Source organism: Zalophus californianus, chromosome 10 (genome assembly GCF_009762305.2).
Source record: "Zalophus californianus isolate mZalCal1 chromosome 10, mZalCal1.pri.v2, whole genome shotgun sequence".
NCBI classification, from domain to species: Eukaryota; Metazoa; Chordata; class Mammalia; order Carnivora; family Otariidae; genus Zalophus; species Zalophus californianus.
The window spans coordinates 99,876,384-99,901,831 of NC_045604.1; the positions used below are offsets into that span (position 1 = coordinate 99,876,384).

The window sequence follows — 25,448 nt, forward strand, 5'->3', positions numbered from 1 at the left end:
TAAGAGAAATGATAAACACAGCTGTTGTGACTTCACGTGTGTGAGATCAACACGCACATTCCGTGTTATCCACATCCCTGCCCACCAAGAAAAGCCAGTTGTCAGATGCAGTCCATGAAGGACACACTCTGCTGCTTCTGAGGGAGTCAGCTGGTATTTCTCAGAGAGACAAGCCTCTTCCAGGATGTGGATCTGTTCCTGCCTTCTGAAGTACAGAACCACATCTCCCTCAGAGTAAGAAACGAAGCCGTGATGCTGTGCATAGGGGACCATGAGGAAAGATGAGTCTAGGCCAAGCACAAAGGGGGCTGGGGGCAGAAGACCCACAAGGCATTCCTGCAGCACTTGTTCCTGCAATGGAGACAATCTTTACTATGTCTGCCAGGAAACCACTTCTGGTCTCCTCGTTTCCACAACGCTCTGCTTCCACATGGCGGACAGCAGAAAATCACATCTGGCCTTAGCGCAATGTCTGTTGTCATAGTCCATCACTGTGACTTCTCTAGGCCCCAGCAACCTCCTTCTCTGCAGACATAGGGGTTGACACAACACTTAGCTCACTTTCTTGCACACAGGACTCAGAACATGTTTACTGGACAGAATTTAATTCCTTCTCTGGTGGGGGACTAGACCATGGTTGCAAGGACTGAACGCGGCAGTGAAGACAACCCATAAAGGAAGAAAGCCCATTAAGGAGATGGCAGAATAGAAAGGTGAAGGGAGGGAGGAGAGACGGTCCCTGTCCCCTGCCCTTGGATGGGGATGGCTAATCTACCCAAGCTGGGGGGTAGATTCTGGAACATTTTCCAATGTGCAGATTGTATTTTCCTCAAATTGCTGTAATTATCTCTCCCATTCTACCTGTGCTTCTGTAATGTGACCCTGACATCCTGCCTATCAAGAAGTGGGGTCTATGTCTCCTCTTCCTGAACCCAGGGTTTCCCTTGAATTGTGACTATGGTAGAAATGACACTGTGACTTCAGTGGCAAGGTCAAAAGTGACACGTTGATCCAACTTCCACCTGGCTCTTTAAAGATGCTCTTGGAACCCAGCCAACATGATGTCAAACTGCCCAAATTAGCCCATCCAGGAGACCACCTGGAGAGGCCACATGGAGCTGTTCTACTTGGGAGCCAAGTTCAGGTTCCAGCTGACAGCCAGTATCAGCTGTCAGACATGTTAGTGAACATTCCAGAGGATTCCCACATTCCAACTCCCACCCTTTAAGTCTTTCCAGCTGATGCCCCAAACATCACGGAACAGAGACCAACTATCCCCCCCTCCCCCATATTAGTTTCCTCAGCTTGCCATAACAAAGACCTCAAACTGGGGGCTGAAAACAACAGGCATGTACTGACTCACAGGTTGGGAGAATAAAGTCCAAAATCAAGGTGTTGGCAGGGCCTTGCTCTCTCTGAAACCTGCAGGGGAGAATCCTTCCTTGCTTCATGGCAGCTTCTGGTGGTGGCCATCAACCCTTGGTGCTCCTTGGCATTCCTTGGTTTGTAGCTGCACCACTCCAGACTCTTCCTGTGTCATCACATGGTATTTTCCCTGTGTGTCTATGTGTTCCCTTTTTTCAGAACAGTAATCATACTGGATTGGGACAGGCCCTAATGAACTTATCTGCACCTGATTACATCTGCAAAGACCCGATTCCCACATAAGATCACATTCACAGGTCCTGGGAGTTAGGACCTCAACCTATCTTTGTGTGTGGGGGGGGGGTGGGCTTAGTGGGGGGGGGGACACAATTCATCTCCTAACACACTATACCCTGTCTGAATTCCAGATGCACAGAAGAGATAATAAAATGACCGTTACTGTTTTAAGGCATTCATTTGGGGGTTATTTGTCATACACCTAGAATCTGAACATCAACCAATTCCCTCGAACCCATCTATCTACCTCTTCTGTCATCTGGTTCTCAAGAAATTGTGCCTCCCACTTTTCTGCCTGCGTGCAGATCTCTTCCTGTCTTATATCCTTTCCCACAGTCTACCATAGCTGCTGGTTCTTTAGGTAGCCTGAGCATCTTCGGAGTGCATCCCCACCCCGCAGAGCAAGCTTTGAACCTGCCCCTGTGCTCTCGGACTCTGGCAGGCCACCCTAATTTGTCCCAGACCCACAGCATGCCTCTGGGATGACTCTTCCTTGAGAACTTCCCCAAAAAAGAGCTCCAAATTTATCATAACCATTCCAAGCCCAAAGAACTGGCTGGTTTTCTGGGTGAGAAAAAGAGGAGAACTTCGCAGGAGAAAAAGAGAAAACGATAGCTTGTCAATGAATGTGCGTATTCCTTTGGCCTCTTTTACATCAACAGAATGGACCTTTATAATTTCCTACATGGTTGTTCTTGTAGGGGAATGGAATGTGAATGTGCCTCAGAAAGGTTTAAAAGAGTCTAAATGCAAGTTTTGGAAAATATGTGAGGTTTTCATTCTTTCTATTCCGGTCACATAGAGGAAACACGGAGTTGCATTTCTAAGCTTGAGTATTTTAAAATTTATGAAGTTGTCAAATGCACAATATAGTTCCCATTTAGAATTCTGAAAGAAGAGAGAATTAATTACAAAATAGGCAAATGGGAAGCCGTTTCATACTCTGTGAAGCAGACAGTGGTTACATGAGGCCTTCAACCGGAAGAAGGGTCCATACATGGCATTCTGCATACGGAGGGACAGTGGCTTCAAAGTTGAGAGTCGCCATTGACAAATCCATCTGCCATATTTCCACTTAGACTTCTTTTCCCCAAACTAAGTCGTTTAAATAAGAGCCTCCATAATAATACAGGTCATTTGCAAAAACAGTTTTCTTGCTGAGTCAGACTGGTGTGTAATACTTTGGAAATGACCTTCCAGGACAAATGGTTTCAATTAGGGAGAGCCCCCCAGCACAAACCTTCCAGATTCAGAATATGATAAAGAGAGGGAGGGCAGAGGTGCTTTCATGCTTGAAGGTGGATTCCTTAGTGGGGACTACAGCCAAGGGATGAGTCCTTTAAGTGCAGCCAGCCCACCCAAGCACCATGCTGTGGAATGCATGGAAAAGCCAAGCCCAGGGCCCCAGACCCCACCTGCCTCAGGTTCTCCTCTGCATCACTTGCCCCATCAGCCATCATCTCTCCCTCTGGTCTTCCTGGAACTCCAGTTCTCTGGCTATACCCTCCAGCCCTGATTCCTGTTCCTGTTCCCTACCTCCTCGTTTTAGTGATTATTCAGGTTCTCTTCCCACTACCCACTTCCCTGGCCATTGGAAGCATCCAGATTTCCAGGCCCAAACAGTCTCAGTCCCATAGGGACCAAGCCACTGACAAAAGGATGCCCCCCTTGGCATCTTACCAAGGGAAAAAGGGATAAAACACTGACGTTTCCCAGACAGACTCTTATCCAATAAGCCAAAGGATGGACGCGAAAGATGGATAAGGTGGGTCTGCCCTACAGGCTATCCACAGGACAGCAAATATCTGAAAGGCCCCCCAAAACGTCCGACCGCTTTCCTGTCGAAGCTCTGAAATGTAAGCATTTGCCAGGGTGGTCTCTCAAAGCTGAGCATATCATGGTGCCTGTGCATTTGCAGATATCCCAACTACGGGATCCAGAGCTGAACGGAGCGGCTCAGGCCCCTGAGGGCTGTCCCTTGTGGCGTGGCATTCGTAAGTCCGCATGGAACAGGGAACAAAACAGTGACATCCTAAACAGAATAGGGACAGGTTGATTCCCACCCTCTTTCCTGGGGAAGTAATGGAAAATGGCAACAAACACATCAGGCCAGGATGCCACTTTCTAGTCCCCTGCCCCAGAGACACAGAGCTATAAATCACCCACATCACTGTAGTCCCGACTAGAGAGGATGGTATAAATTCAGGTTCACATTTATAGAGAATCAAATTATTGCTTTATTCCCAGGGAGATGAATGAGAGTGACAGACTTTTTGGAGTTGTAAAAATAGATGGATGCTTCCTATAAAATAACTCACAGACGCCTACAATGATTTACAATAGATCTGGCAGGCTGGGAGCAGGCAAGTGGAATTCCAGACAGCATACCACACCATTTTCCAATGGTAGAGTAAATGGTTTGGCTATTATGATAATACATTTCAACACAGCAAATATATCTCCCCTTAACAGAAATACATTAGACGCCATTTATAAAAATATCAACATCGCGGTTCTGTTTCTTGAACTATAACTTAGACATAAATATAACACAATTTATGGATGAGGAAATCCAATTTCATGCTGTTTCAAACACATTTTTGTTTATTACATAACTACACTTCTCTATATATGAGATAGTGTATTACATGAAATAGATGTATGGGCATGAGATCTATCTGTGTGTCTACATAGGAATTATGAACATCGTCTCGTCTGCTACAAATGGAATTACTCTATGATCTGTATTATATACTAGCAACATCCTGAGCACCTACTATATGATGACATCAGTGCATAATCTGCAGTTTTCACAGCTACCCTGAGGGTGGACAGCTGAGGTGTTCTGGATGAATAAAGACGCCAAGCAGTAGGTGAGCAAAGCCACAGGGAGCTTTAGAGTCAGAGAGATTGCGGTTGAGTCCTGGCTCTTCTATTTATTAGCTCTAAGAACTCGGACAAATTACTTGGCTTCTGCCCATCCCAGTGGCATCTGTAAAATGGAATCAATGATGACTAATTCACAGGACTGTCGTGAGGGCTGAATAATCTGATGTTTATAAAGTGCTTAGCACAGTGTTAGTGCCAATCAACAGTAGATATTATTTTTAAGTGCCTCCCTCTCTTGTGTCAATTTAATGACATTGTGGGAACCCATTCTCAAACTCATTATCCACTTGCTTCTCTTCTTAAGCATCGAATATAGACTGACTCTGGTACCCAAAAGTACCACACAATGAAGGATACAGACAAGGCCTGTGAGCTCTTCTCCCTTCTGTTCTCTGCTCCCTCCACTCACTCATGACAGTGATGCTCTCTCCCCACTTTATTTAGAGTTCTGGGGGGGCCCTGTTTGAACCCCTCTATGGGCTATTTCTCCTCTCTGGCTTAGCTTTGGTATGTGAGAATTTAATTGAGCTTTGACAATGAATAAGATGCTTTGGGGGACGGAGGTGTTCAGTGTTATTCTTATGCCTGGCAGTTCTTAAATTTTTTCCCAATGCTCTAGCAATAATAACACCAACAACAGCAACAACAACAACAATAATAATAATTACAGAGCCTCCACCTAATCAGATCCAGAAGCTCAGCCACGACAAAGGGTTGTGAGATGGAGCCCCGCAGAGGGCTCAGTGTTCAGTGTGAGTCTGCTCGTGCCTCTCCCTCTCCCTTCTTGCACTCTTTCTCTCTCAAATACATAAGATCTTTTCCGGGGGATGGGTATTAAGGAGGGCATGTGTTGTGATGCGTTCCGGGTGTTATACACAACTAATGAATCACTGAACACTACATCAAAAACTAATGATGTACTGTATGTTGGGTAATTGAACATAATAATTAAAATAAAATAAAAAAGGAGGTCAGAAGGAGACAAAAAAAAGTGTTTGGTGCACATTGTTATGACATACAGAACTGCCCAAATTTCCCATGGATGTTTAGAGCAGTTTTATTCATAACTGTCAAAACTTGGAGGCAACCAAGAGGTGTTTCAGTAGGTAAATGAATAAGTAAATTGTGGTACATCCAGACAATGGACTATTATTCAACTGTAAAAATAAATGAGCTATGAAGCCATATAAAGACATGTAAGAAAGCCTAAATGCGTATTACTAAGTGAAAGACGCCAGTCTGAAAAGGCTCTATATTGCACAATTCCAACCCATATGACATTCTGAAAAAGGAGAAACTATGGACAAAGTAAAAAGATCAGTGGTTGCTAGGGGTTGAGGACAAGAGAATGAATAGGCAGAGCAGAGAGGATTTTCAGGGCAGTGAAAATACTCTGTATGATGCTGAATGATGGACGCATGTCATTATACATTTGTTGAAACCCATAAGACGTACATCAAAAGTAAACAGTAATATAAACAGTGAACTTTGGGCAATAGTGACATGTCAGTATAGGTTCATCAAATGTAACAAATGTACCACTCTGGTTAAGGATACTGATAATGGAAGAGGCTAGGCATGTGTGGGGGCGGTGGGTATATGGAAAATCTCTGTACTTTTCTGTCAATTTTACTCTGAACCTAAAATTGCTCTAAGAAACTTTTTAAAGCCAAAACTTTAGGTCACATGATTTTAATCACCTGACTTGTAAACTCTAAAAGAGAAAAGAAAGTGAATTTCATTGTCCATTGCCACATAGTTCTAACATCCTATATCAAGAAGGTGATATAACCACACAGAGAAAATTACTTAAAATAACTTTAAATCATAGAACACTGACTACATATCCCCAGTGGAATACATCTTAAGGATAAAACAAACCACGAAGAAGTATTCAATTTCATTCAATTAACTAGGTAGTTGGCATTCTTATTTTGAAACCATTATTTACACAGTTGTAGATCATGCAAATAAGAAATTACATCAACAGGGACCAAGTCTTTCAGAAAAAGATAAGTATAAAATCAAAGAAGTAAAAATCCTGTAATCACAAACTCAAATCAGAAATATTAGTGTGAAATAATGATCTACATTTCTCTGCCTACAAAACTCAATATGATATAGCTTTAAAAACCAACACAGTGATGATCCAATAGCAATGGGCAAGACTTTGGTCTCTAAAGTCTTACTGTTTCCCATTAGAAGGCACTAGGGCTTCCTGGAGAAATCGCTGATTCTAGGTCGGGATAGGAAATATACAACACGAGACCAAAACCTCTTATGCCAGAAAGCAAGAAAGCTCTGCAAAGTGGATGTTCAAATCTCTTACTATTTTTTACTCTTGATTTTTAGGATTTATCATATATAATCTGGATAAAATTCCTTTGTCAGATATACATACACACTGTGAATATTTTCCCCAGTGTGTTGATTTGCTTATACATTTTTAATGGTACCCTTTGATTAGCTGATTTTAATTTTGGTTAAGTCTCATTTATCACTTACAAAAATTGTTAGTATTTTTTTGTGTCCAGTCTAAAACAGTAATGCCTACCTCAATATATTCTCTTCTGTTTTCTTCAGGGGCTTTATGGATCAAAGACCTAAATGTAAAAGCTAGAACCATAAAACTTCTGAAGAAAACAGAAGAAAATGGATAGACAAACCACAGACTGGAGGAAAATATTCACAGTACTTATATATGAAAATAGTATCCAGTATACATATAAATCACACAATATTGTAAAAAATGGGGAAAAGAATATTAAGGAGGTCACATGATATGATGAGCACTGGGTGTTATATGCAACTGATAAACTGTTGAACTCTACATCTGAAACTAATGATGTACTAGAAGTTGGCTAGTTGCATGTAAATAAAAAAGATACACAGATTATCCAAAATACAAGAAAAGGTGCTCAGTGTCTCAGCCATGAAGGAAATGTAAATTAAAACGACACTGAGGCACCACTTCAAACCTATTAGATTTGTTAAAAGAAATACTGACAACCCCAAATACACTAAAGATGCCAAACTCCTGGAACTCTTATATGGTGCCGGTGTGAGTGGAAAATGATACTTTGGAGACCCGTCTGGCAGTTTCTTAAAAAGTTAAACCAACGCTTTCCCTATGTTCTAGCTATTCAATCTTGAGGTCTTTTTACCCAAGAGAAACCAAAACATATGCCCAAAAATGACTTTTCCATGAATACTCCTAACAGTTGCAAATTGGAAACCACCCAACTATTCCTTCAGCAGGAAAATGAATGAACAAATTCATCATATATTCACACAGTAGCATACTTCTCGGCAATAAGAAAGAAGGAGTTGCTGACACATACAACAACGAGGAGGAATGTAAAACATATTACTTGTGTTGAAAGAGTAAAGTATCTGAGATATGATTCCGTTTATGTGAAGTTCTAAGAAACAAGTCATCAGAAATCAGAAAATGGTTGCCTGGAAGGGGTGGGGTGGGGTAGTGGCGGGAAATGATAGCAAAGGGGCGAAGAGGGATTTTTCAGGCAGCGGAAATGCTCAAATCGTGTTTTGGGAGGTGATTATAGGGATGTATATAACTGTGAAATCCATCACACTGAAGACTAATAATCTGTGTACTTTGTTGTATTAAAGAATATCTCAACAAAAACACATATAGAACAGGCAAACAAATCAATAATGACTGTAATGGGTTTAGACACATAAAATACATATTAAAAAAACAACTATGAGTCCATAATATTACTGGGGGAGAAAGAGCCCATTGGTCATCTTTGGAGGTTGCTATGGCACCAATTTATTACTCTAAAAATGTTTAAATGACAGGAAAGAATTAAGCATTTATCCTGCCTTTCCTGTTTGAACTGTATTTCAGAGTATCCAAATAGTTGGTGAGGGAAAGTTCCTTTTCAATAGGAGAGATCCAGCTTATAAATGCAGAATTAATGTAGAGTTTAAAAATCACCATTTCGTAGGCCTTAATGAAATAATGGATCTAGGCAATGATCATTAGTGGCTGCTCAAACCTTTAGGCGAAAGGTTGATGAGGAACATCTATAATGGACGAGTCAGGCTGACAACACATGAACCCACTGTTGAAACTTAACGTCACAAAGTATGAAACAACCAGATGTTATATATCTCCTGATGTGATGTGATAGGAAGTTTACAGCATTACTTGATGTATTCTTACTGGGAAGGAAAGAAGGGAGGGAGGGAAGGAAGAAGGAAGGAAGCCAAGTCTAGTAAACTTTCTAGGTCTAATTACAGTGGTTCTCCCTTATCCACAGGGGATATATTCCAAGATCCTCAGTGGATGCCTGAAATTGCAGATTGTACTGAACCCTAGATATACTGTTTTTGTTCTATGCAAACATACATAATGAGGAAGTTTAATTTATAAATTAGGCACAGTAAGAGATTAACAAGAATAACTACTAATAAAATTTAAGAATTATATACACTGTAATAAAAGTTATGTGAGGGGGGGCCTGGGTGGCTCAGTCGTTAAGCGTCTGCCTTCAGCTCAGGTCATGATCCCAGGATCCCAGGATCGAGCCCTGCATCGGGCTCCCTGCTCAGCAGGGAGGCTGCTTCTCCCTCTCCCACTCCCCCTGCTTGCATTCCCTCTCTCGCTGTGTCCCTCTCTGTCAAATAAATAAAATTTTTAATAAAAAAATAAAAATAAAAGCTATGTGAATATGGTCTCTCTCTCTCTCTCAAAATATCTGACTGTCCTGCACTCATCCTTCCTTCTTGTGTTGATGTGGGATGATAAAATCCCTATGTGATGAGATGAAGTGAGATGAGTGATACACGACATCGTGACGTAGCATCAGGCTACTACTAAAGCTAGTAGTAGTCAGGAGGATCACCTGCTTCCAGACCACAGTTGACCATGAGTAATTGAATCCATAGGAAGTGAAACTGCAGATAAGGGGGGACTTCAACACAGCTCAGAGAACATGGAGATTAGAAGGAATATGGGGTTTTTTTTTTTGGTTTTGTTTTGTTTTTTAAAGATTTTTATTTATTTATTGAGAGAGAAAGAGAATGGTAGAGAGAGAGCATGAGAGGGAAGAAGGTCAGAGGGAGAAGCAGACTCCCTGCTGAGCAGGGAGCCCGATGCGGGACTCGATCCCGGGACTCCAGGATCATGACCTGAGCCGAAGGCAGCTGCTTAACCAACTGAGCCACCCAGGCACCCTAGAAGGAATATGTTAAAGACATCAAGAAGCATCAATCTGCTCAGAATCCAGATTGTGCAAAACTTTACTGGACAAATGACTTGGGGTTTTCAACAAATGAATAGTATGAGAATAATAAAGGTGAGGGGAATGTTACAGATTAAAAGACATTTAAAGAAACCTATCAACCAAATACAGTGTGTGGATCTTGTTTGGATCCTTGTTTGAACAAAGCAACTGTGTGTGTGTATATGTGTGTGTGCGTGCATGCGCGCGCCCTTGTGCACACAAGTATGGACAGAGAGATCTCAAAGAATTTTGAGAAATGTTTTTGAGAAACATGGTCTGGGTATTGAATTTTACTAAGTGTAAGTTTATGTTGAGCCTATGCTGAAAAAAGTCTTTATATGTTAGCAATGCCCTCTGAAGTTTTTATAGTTGGGATGGTAGGATGTCTGGGGATTTGCTTTCAAAAAGCTGAGGGGCAGTAGCTGAAAAACACATAGCAAAATGTTGATATTTGTTGAAACTGAATGATTAGTACATTTGGATTCATTAGACTGTTCTATTTTTGTGTATGTTTAAACTTTCCATAATAAAATGTTGAATTAAAATAAAAGAAATTAACATAAAACGTAATGACTGAATTCTTCATTCTCCAATTTGTTCTGAGGGGAAAAAATAGCAAGAGACAAAATAATCAAACCCCTCATCCACTCGGTAGAATTCCCAGCCCATACAAAATTAGCATTAAAGAATTTCAGAAACTCTATGGAGGCCATTTTATTCTACAACTGACATCACATTGCCGGCTGTCCTTCAGAAGGTCTCTTGAGGAAGATTTTTTGGTGTGGGGGTCCCTGTGTGTGTGTGTGTGTGTGTGTGTGTGTGTGTGTGTGTGTGTGTGTGTGTATGCACACATGTGTGTGTTTTTTCAGCTTTCTACATATATGAGCTTATTTTGTCTTCTTTAAGGGGATGGCAATACATTTTAATAAAGATAGCAAAATGGCCCCGCTATCTAATGCCATAAACTGTTTAAATTAACTTCCTCTTGCTCTTACCATGTCCTATAAAGCACTCTTCTGCACCATGGTAAGAGCTAGAAGAGCAAGGTGTCACGACAGGTTTTAAATCTTTACAGATAGGTGGCTCATCAGCTGTTGTTCCGATGGGGAGTTTGTGGGGACCTCACCCTCTCCTTTTGGGAAGTGTCATAGAAACACAGAGGCGAACACAGTGGGACTGGATGAGCAGCTAGGAAACTCACATATTTGCATGAAACTGAAGCATGGAGCAGAGATATGAAAATTCTAAACATCTTTAAAAAAACTAAAATCTTTTCCCAAAAATAGGCAGAAAAAGAGATGAAGAGTTCTTAGTTAAAAAAATCTTTTCATGTGTCTGTTGGCCATCTGTAAGTCTTCTTTGGAAAAATGTCTATTCAGGTCCTCTGCCCATTTTTAATCAGATTATTTGCTTTTTTGGTATTGAGTTGTCTAAGTTCTTTATATACTTTGGATATTAGCCTCTTACTGGATATATCATTTGAAAATATCTTCTGCCATTCAATAGGTTCTTGCCATTTGCAACAACATGGATAACTAGATGGTAGAATGCTAAGTGAAATAAGTCAGTCAGAGAAAGACATATACCATATGATTTCATGCATATGGAGAACTTATGCAACAAAACAAACAAAAATAAAAAAGAGACAAACAAAAAACAAGACTGTTAAATAGAGAAAACAAACTGGTGGTTGCCAGAGAGGAGGTAGGTGGAGGGATGAGTGAAATAGACATGGGATCAAGAGTACTCTTACCATGATGAGCACTGAGTAACATACAGAATTGTTGAATCATTATATACCTGAGATTAATAAGCACTGTATGTTAATTATATTTCAATAAAACAATAATGACAATAATGCTATTTTCCTAACTCTTCCATAGGCCACAGGCTCTAACCATAAAAGGGGTCACCATGCCCTAGCTCCTTTAAGTCACTCCAAGTCCACAGCACCACAGTCCAGCAGACCCCCGAGCAGGACAGTGCCCTTGCACTGGAACCTTCTACCTGCTCACACTCCTGGCCGGGGCTCCATCCCACGCCTACGTTCCCTTTGACATCTCACTGCCAGGTCACAGGGAACCGCTATGCCTCAAACCCAACGTTTTTAAAATGGAACTCCTCAAGTTCCCACCTACAGACCTTCCTCTGTGCCAGTGTTCACTAAGTGAGTCTACCCCGTAGCTGGGAAGGATGGGAAGCACCCTCCACATTCACTTCTCATTCATTCTTCATGTTCAGTCACCAACCAGGCGCTGTTACTCATACCTCCCGGATGGCACTCGTCTCCACCTCCTCCTTTCCATGCCTCCTGAAGGACCAACTTTGCGAACGCACACATGCTCTTCTCTCAGCTGCCATAAGCTCACTCTCTTGGTTTTTCTCTTATTCTGGCCCATGTCTTCTCAGTCTCCTTTCCAGTTGCTCTTTTCACGCCTTAAATGTTGTTTTCTGGACTTCTGTCTTGTCCTTTCTTCTCCTTTCTCTACACAACCTCCTCCCTCTCACAACTTCAAATATGATCTATGGACCAAAATGCCCAAGGGTACTCCAGGCCTAGGCCTCTCCTTAGCTTAAGCCCTATACAGCCAACTGCCTGCTGGATAAACTCGGGTGTTTCAGAGACTCAACAGAAAGCACTGCCTTTCTGCCTTCTCCCAAACCTCCTCCAATGTTGTTCCTTATCTCAGTAGCACCAGCATTTCCCAGTTGCTAGAGCTAGGAATGTGGGAGCTGGCCTTGACCCTCCCCCCCAACTTCCCGCCATTCCCTTCATACACTCAGTCTTCCTCTTATACTGTCTCTTCTACTTTCTGAATTTGTTCATGCCTCTCCCAGTGCCCCAACCATACTCCACATTCCCTCACTGAGGCTTCCTTCCTCTGAGTCTACTCAGCTTTATAATCCATTTTCCACGTGGCAGTCATAATGATCATTAAAAAAAAAAAGAAAAAGTCAGATGACCTCACTTCCCTTAAATCCCTTCCAAGGAGCTGGGTGATGGGTACATGGGACTACACACACACGTGTATATATATATCTTTTTTATTTTTTCAAAAATTTTTTTCAAAATGTGCACAGCGGCCCTTAAAGAAAAGCCAAATTCTTGTTTACAAGTCCCCATAAGCCAAGCCCCACCCAGACTGTTGTCACCACACCCAACATGTTTCCTTCTTCCTTTCTCTGCTCCAGACATCTGGAACTCCTGCAGTTTCTAGAATATTTCCCTGTCAGAATTCCAAACCTTTGCACATACTATTCTCTCTGCCTGAAATATTATTTTTCTCTGTTGTAACACCTTATTGAGGCATGACTGACATACAAAAAGTTGTCCTTATTTAATGTATACACCTTGATGAGTTTGAAGATATGTATACACCTGTGGAACCATCAACACAATCTATGCTATAACATATCTATCACCTCCAAAAGTTTCCTCCCACACTCTTTACTTATTATTATTACTATTAGTATCATTATTATTTTGTGACAAGAACACTTAAATCATAAGATCCTCTCAAGAGATGCAGAAAAGCATTTGACAAAATTCAACATGTTTATGATAAAAAAAACTAAACAAATTAGGTATAGAAGAAATGCACCTCAACATAATAAAGCCCATATATGATAATCCCAGAGCTAATATCATACTCAATAGTGAAATGCTGAAATCTTTTCTTCTAAGATCAGAAATAAGGCAAGTGTGTTCACTTTCACCACTCCTATTCAACCACTGAAAGTCCTTGCCAGAGCAATCAGTCAGGAAAAAGAAATAAAAGGCATCAAAACTGAAAAGGAAGTAGTAAAATTTTCTCTATTTGCAGATGACATGATTTTATATAAAGAAAATGTAAAGACTTCACCAAAAAACTGTTAGATCTAATCAATGAATTCAGTAAAGTTCCAGGATACAAAATTAACATACAAAAATCAGCAGTATTGCTATATACTAACAATGAATTGTCTGAAAAAAGAAATAAAGAAAATGATCCCATTTACAATAGCATCAAAAACAACAAAATACTTGGGAATAAACTTATCCAAGGTGGTGAAAGATCTCTACTCTGAAAACTATGAGACAATGATGAAAGAAATTGATGAAGACACAAATAAGTGAAAATATATCCCATGTTCATGGATTGAAAGAATTAGTATTGTTAAAATGTTCATACTACCAAAAGCCATCTATAGATGCAATACAATCCCTATCAAGATTCCAATGGCATTTTTTGCAGAAGTACAAAAAAAATCCTAAAATTTATATGAAACTACAGAAGACCCCCAAATAGCCAAAGCAATCCGGAGAAGAAAGTACAGAGCGAGAAGCATCACATTTTCTGATTTCAAGCTATACTATAAAACTATAGCAATCAAAATGTGTGATAGAGGCATAAAAACAGACAGACAGAGCTACAGAATAGATTGAGAGCCCAGAAATAAATGCCAACATATATGAACAACTAATATTTGACAAGGGAGCCAAGGGTACTCAAAAGAGAAAAGACAGTCTCTTAAATAAATGGTGCTGGGAAAACTGGATACTCACACATAATAGAAAGAAACAAGACCCCTATTTTACACCACTCACAAAAATTAACGTAAAATGGATTAAAGACTTAAATGTAAGACCTGCAACCATGAAACTTCTAGAAGAAAACAGAAAAGAAGTTCCTTGGCATGGGTCTTGGAAAAGATTTCTTGGATATGACACCCAAAGCACCAGCAACACAATAGAAAATAAACAAGTGGGACTAGATCAACCTAAAAAGCTTCTGCTCAGCAAAATAAGCAATCAACAGAGTGAAAAGACAACTTACGGAACAGGAAAAATATTTGCAAACTATATATCTGATAAGGGGTTAACATCCAAAATGTATAAATAACTCATACAACTCAGAAGAAAAAAGTCAATAAATGGGCAAAAGACCTGAATAGACATTTTTCCAAGGAAGACATATGAAAGGCCAACAGGTACATGAAGTTATGATCAACATCACTAGTCATCACAGAAATGCAAATCAAACCACAACAAGCTAGCACCTCATGCCTGTTAGACTGGTCATCAGCACGATGACAAGATAAAGGGATCCCTTCTGCACTGTTGGTAGGAATATAAATCAGTGCACCCAGTATGGAAAAGTAGGGAGGATCCTCAAAAAATTTAAGACTAGAACTACCATAAGACCCAGCGATTCCACTTTGGGGAATATATCCTAATGAAATGAAAAGGCTAACTTTAAGAGATGTAGGCGCTTCCATGCTCATTAGCAGCATTATTTACAGTAGCCAAGACATGGAAACAACCTAAGTATTCATCAACAGATAAATAAATTTATTATATATTTTATTTATTATTATACATAATAATATATGTATTATTTATATATTTATAAATTTATATGTTTATAAATTTATTATATATATAATAGAATATTATTCAGGCATAAAAAATGAGGAAATCCTCCCATTTGTGACAACATGAAAGCATTATGTACCTTGAGAGAGCATTATGCTACATGACTTAAGTCAGAGAAGACAAATACTGCATGATCTCACTTACATGCAAAAATCTAAAAAAAAGCAAGCAAACTCTTAGAAAAAAAAGATCAGATTTGTGGTTACCAGAGGCAGGGGGTAGGGGAAGGGGAAAGGTAGTCAAAAGATACAAACTTCCAATGGCAAGATAAATACGTACCAGGGATGTCATGTACAGCACGATGACTTAGCACTGTTCTACGATTTACATGAAAGTTGTTAAGGGAGTAAATCCCAAGAGTTCTCATCACAAGGAATTTTTTTTTTTGTCTTCTCTTTTTATTGTACCTATATAAGAGGCTAAATAAACTTACTGGAGTAAACATGTCACAAAATATATAATTCAAACCATCATGCTGTACAACTTAAACTTATACAGTGACATACGTCAATTATATCTCAATAAAATAAATTAATTTAAAAAACCCACAACATCTACCCTCTTAGCAAATGCTGAAGTACACCATACAGGCATTATGATGTCCAGGGAGTCTCTAGGACTTACTCATCTCACCTAACTGAAACTGCCTGGAATATTCTTACTCCCACACTCCACACCCACTCCTTCTTTGCCTATTTAAATTCACCTTATTTTTGAAGTCTTAAACATCATTCCCTCAGGGAGGCTCTTCCCAACTCCCTAGAGTAAGTTATATTCCCTTGCTAGATTCTCCCATACCATCCTCCCAGCCTGTCTTTTCATACTGAACACACTGGAAGTTATTAAATGAATGGTTTTTCTGCCTGACCATAAATTTCATGGAAGTCGAAACCATGTCAATCACTGCGGTATCCCCAGTGACATCCTGCTAGAGCACAGAAGGCACTCAACATGGCTCCTTTCTATTCAAAAGCGTGCCATTGAACTGCTGTCCACCTAAAACATATGCATCTTGATTAAAGGCCAGTGCAGGAAACCCCAAGGCCAACCCTATCCCCAAATGACCAGGAGCTTCACCCTGAATTTTATCACAGATATACTCTAATCCTGCACAAGGAAGACATTCACATAGCCAGACATGACCAATGCCAGCAGGGAAGGGAGAACCAAAGACTCAAACAATCTAAGGAGGAGGAAAACTGAACAGAGCTGATGGTCTGGTCCCCCTCCCCCCAGGAGTGACCATTATCCAAATCACAACATTCACTAGATGTGGTAACTTGAGCCCAAGAGTTCTAAATCGAAGACGAAAGTCACAGGAGGCTTCTAGACATCAGGGCTCTGGATGGGTCTCAGAGAGGGCAGGGGGAGTTTTGATGGTGAAGAGGGGTACTGGATTAGGAGTCCCAAATGGATGGAGTAGTGGCTGGGATGGGGATCATGGCACCAGTCAGAGCTGGTCTCATGTTCCTGCTTGACCTAAGACATTCATTTTCTCCTGCCCTCAGATGTTATCACTCCTGGTCCTCACACTTTCAGACTCCACCTGGGACTATATGTACATCAGCCCCCCGGTTCTCAGGCCTTCAGAGTTGGGTTGAATTATACCACCAGCTTCACAGAGACAAGAGACAAGGTGGGAAGCAAAACTGTGAGCAAGAGACCAGTGTGAATGGGATATTCCATGTTCACTTGGGGGCCTGGGGCTTCGGCCACCCCAGACAGCCTATAATTGCTAAATGACCACTTTGAAGGAGGCAATCCTTCAAATCTGCTGCCATTGTTACCCTAATTGGCTCAGGAACTATGACGGCCAGCGCCTGGGGGTAACCCTGCAGGTCTTCAGTGTCTTGAACTCAAATGGCCTGGGCTGGGCAAGATGGCAGGGATGCCACCCTTGGGCCCACTTGGGTCATGAGAATGGCATCCAAATGCCTTAGGAAAATGGTGTGGCCCGGGGACACCATGCACTGTGAAGCCAGCAGCTGCAGCAGCCAGATCAAACTCTGTCATTTAAGCACATTATTGTCACTCTGAGCAAATTCAAATACACACATCCTTTGCCCATCACTCACCATGGCATGAGTCTGAATCTTAGTAGCCACTGTTGGGGAGCCTCCGGTGAAAGCTGCACCAAAGGGAAAGCCCTGGGGCTCGAGTGGGCCAGGTGAGAAGGTTATCACACCTCTGCCTCCCCATACCCTCTAGTTTACTGACCTGCATCACGAATCACTGGTCTCACAAATATTTACCAAAACATACACATACAGTCCTTGAGGTTCCCGGTCAAGCAAAGATGTTTTTCTGAGAGTCTGAGGATCTGATAACGTCTTTTCTCTTGTCCTTCTTTAGGAATGGCTGCCCGACAGGATTCAGTAGACTCAGGTGTCACCCTTTTCTACAAGGCTTCAGAATAAGATAGTACCTTTTCTTCCCAGAGAAGTCTGATAGATTGGAGAAATCTAAAAGCATCTGATTTTACACCACTTAAAAGTAATCTATCTGGTCCTGCTCTCCTTGGAGAATTTTTTTTTCTCTCTTCCCATTTAGACATGTTACAATAATATGCCTTGTTAATAGTTTCTGATTAACGTTACTCAGAACAAGATGAAACCTTTCATTTCTAATCTCATTTATTTTCTCAGTCCTGAAAAGCTCCCCCTACCCTTCCCTGTAGTGATTGTTTTGGTCACAGGCAAGCTGCCTTTCACCTAAGCAACAGCCTTAGAGTCAACCCTGCTGGGTGTTTTTCCCTGAACCACAGTAAGACTCTACGTTTTTATCCTTGTGATACATCTTTACTTACTGAGAATGGAATTAAAAAGTAACAAAAAATTTTAAAGAAGAGTTAGAAAGACTGCAGATGGACTTATTTCTTGGTGAAAAAAAATCACAAAGAAAGATAGTGCTCTCATATTAAAATTTTTCTACTTAACTGAAGCATAAGATTCAGGGTCATTTCTTTTTTTTTAAAAAAGATTTTATTTATTCACTTGAGAGAAACCAGTGAGCAAAGCAAGAGAGAGAACATGAATGCGGGGCAGGGCAGAGGGAGAGGGAGAAGCAGACTTCCCGCTGAGCAGGGAGCCCGACACACAGGGCTCGATCCCAGAACCCTGGGATCATGACCCGAGCTGAAAGCAGACGCTTGACTAACTGAGCCACCCAGGCGCCCCTATTTTGCATCATTTCTTATAGGTTAGTTTGTATAATTGTGTATGTGTGTGCTATATGAAAATTATATATGTGTATGGGTCCATTTGTGTATATTAAACAAAGCTCTGATGTTTTCTCAAGCAATGGGGATGGCTTTCTTAACAATGTATTTATTATTCATTTCATGTGTGTTCTGAGTGGCATAAAACAGCACGAAATGAAAGGGAATGAATATAGTTTGTAAAACACAGATTACTTCATGTAAAAAATCAGAAATCCCACAGTCTCCTGGTCCAAACACCTGCCCGTGAATTTCATGAGGAAGTGAGTGCTGATACCCAAGGGGGCCCAGGCTGTGTGGGCTGGGGGACAGGGACAGCGGTGGCTGTGAGCAACAGCCAGAGGAAGGCCCTGAAAGACATGGATCCTTACCTGAGCTGCTTTCTGAGGAGAGGTATGTATTTGCCAGGAAGCAGGCTAAGGCTGGGGTGTTGACCAGTGGCTCTCTAACTTGGGTGTGTAACAGAATCAGTTGGCAGGCTTGTTAAAATACAGGTTGCTGAACCACTGCCCAGAGTGTCTGATACAGTAGGTGGGACACGGGGCCCAGGAATCTGCATTTGTAACAAGTTCCCAGATGAGGTCGATGTAGCTGGTCAGGGACCACCCCATGAGAACCACAGAATACTGTGTAGACAGCAGCTACGTGGACCCTGAGCGCCGGCTGTGGTCTTGATGGCACCAACAGCACTCAACTCCTGCTTTAAGAACAGGCAGAAAACCAAGGCTTCTATAGAGTCGGCCCACAGCTCGCAGGACGACATGATCCACGGGCAATAAGGCATAAACATTCCCACATCTCCAGCGTGGATGCTGGATATGCCTGGGTACACAGTAAGAGGCAGGTGATCACACAGGAGGGTGGCGTCCATGCTCCGATCCATCTGAAGCTCTCATAAAGACGTGCAGAGAACAGCCAGGAGCTGAACTGAAGTGAAGCCAAGGCTGGGAGCCGGCTCCGTGAACTGCTCACTGCAGCCTGTTCATAAGGAGCATGTGGAGTAGAACTCATTGGCCCCTGAGCTGGTTGGTAGTACATAGGCTTTGGTAAACGGGGCTCTGCTTCAGGATGGAAACCGGTGAGCCCCCTGGACCCCTGGCCCCCTTCATGGAGGGGGCCAGCCCCACAGGACCATCACCACCATCACCACTGAGCCTGGCAGAGCCCCACACACAGACCTTTGCAAGGTCCAAGTCACTGCAAAGCAAATGCTTTTGCAAGTGTGGGTAGACAAACATCTTAGCGAGCCTTAGCACTGAATTCTGCTGTCACAGCTTCGGTTTTCCCCAGAACACAGTGGGCAGTGGCAATCGAATCTGGGAGTCCCTCCTGTCCTCAGAACCGCCCCCACCTGTGCCCCTGGCTCCAATGGGGCAGTGCTTCACCCATCATCTGGTTCTCCCCTCTGTGGGTGATGTCTTACTTTTCATGGGCTTCCTTCTAACAGCATAGAGAGACCTCCAAATCTCTCTGCTCTTAAAAAAAAAAACAAAAAAAACCAAAACCTTCACTCTCTCAATGTGGGGCTTCTGTCAGCTCATTTCTTTCACGGACAGGTACCTGCAACAAGTTATCACAGATTCCTAACACTCACTCAGACGTGGATCTAATGGACACCTATGGAGCCACGTGCCGAGCACGGTTCTAGGTGCTTGGGACACAAAGGGGAGCACATCAAAGATCTGGACCCCGTAAAGCTTGCAATCTAGTGAGGGCAAGGTCGAGAAAAACAATACTCATAATAAATAAGAAAATTCTATGGCATGCTAGAGGTCAGCGAGAACTTAAAAAAAAAAAAAAAGCAGAACAGCACAAGGAGAGAGGAGGTGAGAGCAAGATGGCGGTCTAAGTTGCAGGCCAAGTTCAACATGCTGGGTCCAGATCTTTTCCTTCCGTTAAATTCCAAATGGATGAATGACAAGTATATTTACTATAATAACATATGCACGGGCTTTTTAATTGCGGGGCTTTACAGAGAAACCCTATGCAAATTCCATCAAGGAAAGAACCCAGCCTGACATTGAGAGCAAGAGGAAGTCTTCGAAAGGGAGTGGTCTGAGGAGGCAGGGAACGTCCTCACCATCCCCTTTCACAGATGGCCATTACATCATGAGGGCACGACGCCTTTCATTTCCACAAAGGGGGATCGAGGGTCGATGAGGGGCTGATGGAAGGTATAGAGCAGTGAGGGATACACGAGTGAGACAGGATGCAAAGAGCAGGCGTTGACTAGGGCAGGAGATCTGTCCTGGGTGTTGTCGCCTGGTAGAACAAAAATGAGAATGTGGTGGAGAGAGGCAAAAGAGATTCAGTGAATTTTAAATCTTACAATTGTGTCCTGAGTGGTTTCCAACAAGCCTCCTTCCCAGGGGCTCAGGTATACAAAGGTTCAGGACAAAGGGCAGTGGACACAGAGGCCCCAGCTGGGGGTCCCCCAGCACCCGCTCTTTGTGGTATGGATGAAGACATACTAGTTAAGTGGTTACTGTGTCTCAAGGAACCTCCCCGCCCCTGCTCCAACTCCTGGCTGGGGTTCATTTATCTTAACTCCACAACAAAGAGGTCGGAATGCATCAGTGTGGCCACCTTGCATTTTTTCTACCCTGGAATTCATTTTTTCAAACAAAATCTCAAGCAGAACACAGCACAACTGACCCTTGGAAAACATGGGGGCTTAGGGCGCTGACCACCTGTGTGCGTGCAGCCAAAAATCCATGTGTAACTCTTGACTTTCCAGAAACTTAACTACTCCTAGCCCACTGTTGTTGACCAGAAGCCTCACCACTACCATAAACAGCCGATGAACGCATACTTGGTGTGTTATGTGTATTATGTACTATGTTATGTACAGAAAAAATCTGATTAAGAAGATCATGAGGCAGAGAAAATACATTTACAATACTTTACCGTATTTATCGAAAAAGACTGCATATGAGTGAACCCGTGCAGTTCAAACCCAGGTTAAGGGTCAACCACGTACAAGTTATCTAACAGTGAGGCTGATGGGGGCTGGGGGCCCAGCAAGAGGACCATTCTGCCTCTTTGTCATTCCCCTTCCCCATCCTCCTCCTTAGAAGCATTTCTAAGGAAAGGAAAGGTGCCAGGGAACACGGTCCTTCTCTTTTCTAGCCTCTTAACGATTCTCTGATGTACACAAATTGTCAAAATGCATCCAATGGAAATACTCACTAAGGAGATAACCTAATTTTAAGAACAAGTTAAGGAAAGAAGAAAAACTGGATGGAAGTGGGAACCAAATTCTCCGGCTCATGTCCAGAGTGGGTCACCAAAGCATGAAACGCTGGTCAACCTTTGGAGAAGGGAAAGCCCAGGGTCCCCCTGCCTAAAGAGGGTGACAACCCGCTGGCACATTCTCAAGAGCGGGGATGGGTGAATTGCTCCTGCCACTCACCAGTGAAAGAAGCTTTAAATACACATTAAGGATGACCAGGCAGCTCTGCTCACAAACATGAATGAATCATGCACAAACCTTGATTCCAAGTTCGATATTTTCTCCCCCATACACGTCCATCCCAGGGTCAAGAAGACCGATTTCACCGAAGAACTTCCTGTTGACCACGAAGGAGCAGCCAATCATGGCTGGCGTCCTGCAGGAGCGAGAAAGAAGTCAGAATCAGCTGACATATATATGATTCAGCCACGAGAAAGAAGGAAATCCTGCCATTTGCAACACCCGTGGACCTTGCAGGCATTAGGCTGAGAGAAGTCAGAGAAAGACAAATACTGTATGTTCTCACTTATATGTGGCATCTAAAAAAGCCAAATTCATAGAAACAGAGTAGAATGGTGGTTACTGGGGGTTAGGGGCTGGGGGAATCGGGGAGATGCTGGTCAAAGGGTCTAAACGTGCAGTTCGAAGATGAGTATGTTCTGGAGATCGCATGCACAGCATTGTGATTATTGTCAAGAATACTGCACCCCATTCTTCAAAGTTGCTAAGAGACTAGATCTTAAATGTTTTCACTACAAGGTGAAAGAAAATTATGTGATGCGAAGGAGGTGTTAGCTAATGCTTTGGGGGTGATCATACTGCCATATATAGCGTACCAAATCAATAGATTATACCCAATGTTAGATGTCAATTATATCTCAATTTAAAAAAAAAAAAGGAGGAGCTAAAGCCATTAAGGTGACATATCAGAAACCCCTCTGCAGGCACCGTCCTGACAGGTGCTGGGTTTCACTCTGGCAAATCGAGAAACTTCCCTGAAGTTCTCATTTCCCACACTCACACTTTCCATGAAGCTCTGTTTTAGCTTCAGACAAATTAGGGTACCCAGAGCATCCAGCGGCGACCCGGCTTCTGGGTAGCTCACACAGGACGGTCTCACATGACCCATGGGGTCTGCAAGCATGAGGATGGTTCTCATGGCATATCTGGTAACAGCTATGTGACAGGATGAGCATCCCAGGGCAGTCACAGAGAAGCTCAGAGGTAAGGACCGAGAAGAGAGAAGACTCATCCAGGAGACCACTGGTGCCCAGGGAGAGGCCACCTCAGCCTGCTGGGAAGAGTGCCCGGGAGGAAAGATGAAAAGTATTGGCAGGGTGGCCTGTGACCATAAAGTCTGGAAACAAAGATCTGTACTTTGTTTTTGAATATATTAATCCCCTTGATTATTTCTTCTAGCATGGGCCACAGGCTAATGAGGGACAGCACACCAAGTCAGAGCTGAGGCCCAGGGAGATCTGGTGCCCTGAGTCACCGGGTGGGTGGGGCTCAGGACCCACCCAATCTTAAAGTCCACTCTACTCTCCAGAAAAGGCTCCAAGGAGGAGTGGGCAAATCCCTGAGCTGCCAAAGGCCAGAAATGCTGTTAAGATGCTTTCCGGAGGAAAAGAGACAGGAAGGCCAGTGAAACTCCCCTGGGGCCACCAGGAAGCTGTTCATGAGGTGGAATTCTCTCGAGCTGAACCGTAAACCTCCACGTCAGATCCTCATTTGCTCCTGATTTTGAGCTTGACTTTCACCTTAATATCCAGATTTCCGACCCCATGGAACACCTCTTAGAACCCACGTGGTAGAGCAGTGGAGGGGCACACCAGAAGAATCAGTGCTCAGCGCTGAGTGGAGTAGTTTGAACGCTGATGTTACCACTGAGACCCACACTTCTGTGATGTTAATGGAATGTTCTGGATCCCAGTTAAGTCCCTATGGAGTATCGCTCTGCAAAGAGATGCAACGTTCACAAAGGAGGGATTCAGTGAAGATTGTTCCTCTGCCCTCTCATTGGGAAGCCCACCCATAATGTTTTCTCCAGAAATCCCATACCAATCACAGCCCTGTACATGGGGTGTGGCCTTCCACAGGTGCCACGCGGGCCACACCAGGGAGAGGAGGTGCTTCACTTGTTGATCCTCTCCTCCCAGCCCTGCGCCCCTCAGAGACAGGCAGCTGACCCCAAACATGGAAAAGTACCGTGTGAGCCCGACCCCTGGCATCAGTCAACTGAACCAGGAATGAGCACCAAACCCAAACTGGGTCAATCAAATCATGTTTTTCCTGAGGAAAAATTTGGAGTCAGGAGGGTTCTGGAAGTGAGAACCACATGGTCTCTTTCATCTGTAGGACTCAGGGTGCCATTTTGGGACGGCTGCATTGGCCTCCGTGTGCACGTGCATGATTGTGCAGAGGAAGGAAGCAGATGCATGCTGGAGGTGTGAGGCCGTGGTGAGGGACAACCTGGTGACTTTGGCCTCCCATCAGCTGACAGGCCTGGCTCTGCCCTCTGCCCCCTGGGGTCATGCGAGAGCCCCCCCACCCCGAGTCTCTGTGTTCTATCTCCTTGACTCAAACCGTGTGGAATAGGTTTCTGTTCTTCCCAACCAATGATGGGAACACATGCTATCTCCTCCTACTCATGATCGTGGGGGGGGGGGAGGGAGGATGTTTTATCACGCAGCCACAGGGGAGCAAACTGCAGGGAAGAGTCATTCTGGGGGAGCTAAGCGCCAGGGTCCACCCAAGTGAGAGAGAAATGCCATCAATGGGAGGTGACAGGGGTCTGCAGAGGAGGGGGGAACAGGAGGCCGCAGCAGGAACACCTCAGTTTTCTTGAGGGCAAGTGCTGAGCACATCAAAAAACTCTAGTAAGCTGGAACAATCTCCCCAAAGCCTGTGCTTAGCATCTAGAAATTCCCAACATTAACATACATGCATAATTAAGATCCTGCCCCAAGATGCTGTACTTTCTAGCCCCTCAAGGGTAAGCGAGGCTGTTGAAACCAGATGGCACCGGCACTCAACACACACCCTCGAAGGGGTGGCTTGGGATAAAAGGATGTTTCTCAGAGATTGGCTCGGGGACCCACGTGCACCAGCATCACCAGGATGGTTTTTAGAAAATGCAGACTTGTGAGTGCGGCCCAGAATTGTGCAACCAGGTTTCCAGAGACGGGACTCAGGGACTTGGGTCTGTAGCAGCAGACCCATCCTGTGGAGCCATCTGCTCCTCGATCGGTCAGGTGTCCGGGGGCAGAGAAGTTAGCCCCCTGGTTTCTTATTCCCAGGAGCAGAGCAGGCACCGGCTGGCTACTGGTGAACAAATGAGTGACTATAACACAGCTGGGTGGTCGCCCCTGGTGGGGAAGGGCTCCGTGATGTCTCAGGGGCACAATGGCTGAACTGGCCCAGACCCCAAGGACAGCAGGGAGGCATGCTGTAGCTCGGGCTGACCAGGAGGGGCGTGAAATGGAGGAGGAGATGAGGAGCAGAGATGCAGGGAGGAGGAGGAAGTGGGGGAGGGGTGAAGAGGAGGGAGGGTGGGCTTCGAAGCACAAAGCTTTCACTGTCAAGGAGGGTAGACAGGCTGCTTGTTCCTTCCAGATCCCTCTCGGATCGCCCTTTGGGAAACATCCTTCCCTGTTAAGCAGCGTGATATTTTAGTATAACTGGCTTCATCTGGGTGGTTTTTTTTGCCTGCGGGTGGCGGGGAGAGAAGAATTCACAGGAGCTGCCCTGGGTCCCCTCTCTGCTGGTCACAGCTCT

At 43.5% G+C, this 25,448-nt stretch overlaps 1 protein-coding gene across 1 annotated transcript in view; it reads right to left on the reverse strand.

The window, feature by feature from the left end:
• GALNT17 (polypeptide N-acetylgalactosaminyltransferase 17) overlaps nucleotides 1–25,448 on the reverse strand; it is a 458,315-nt gene that overhangs the window by 90,177 nt on the left and 342,690 nt on the right. The window contains exon 6 of the mRNA XM_027613677.2: nucleotides 21,930–22,047. Coding sequence (XP_027469478.1) covers nucleotides 21,930–22,047 — 118 coding nt within the window. The remainder of the gene's footprint in view (nucleotides 1–21,929; nucleotides 22,048–25,448) is intronic.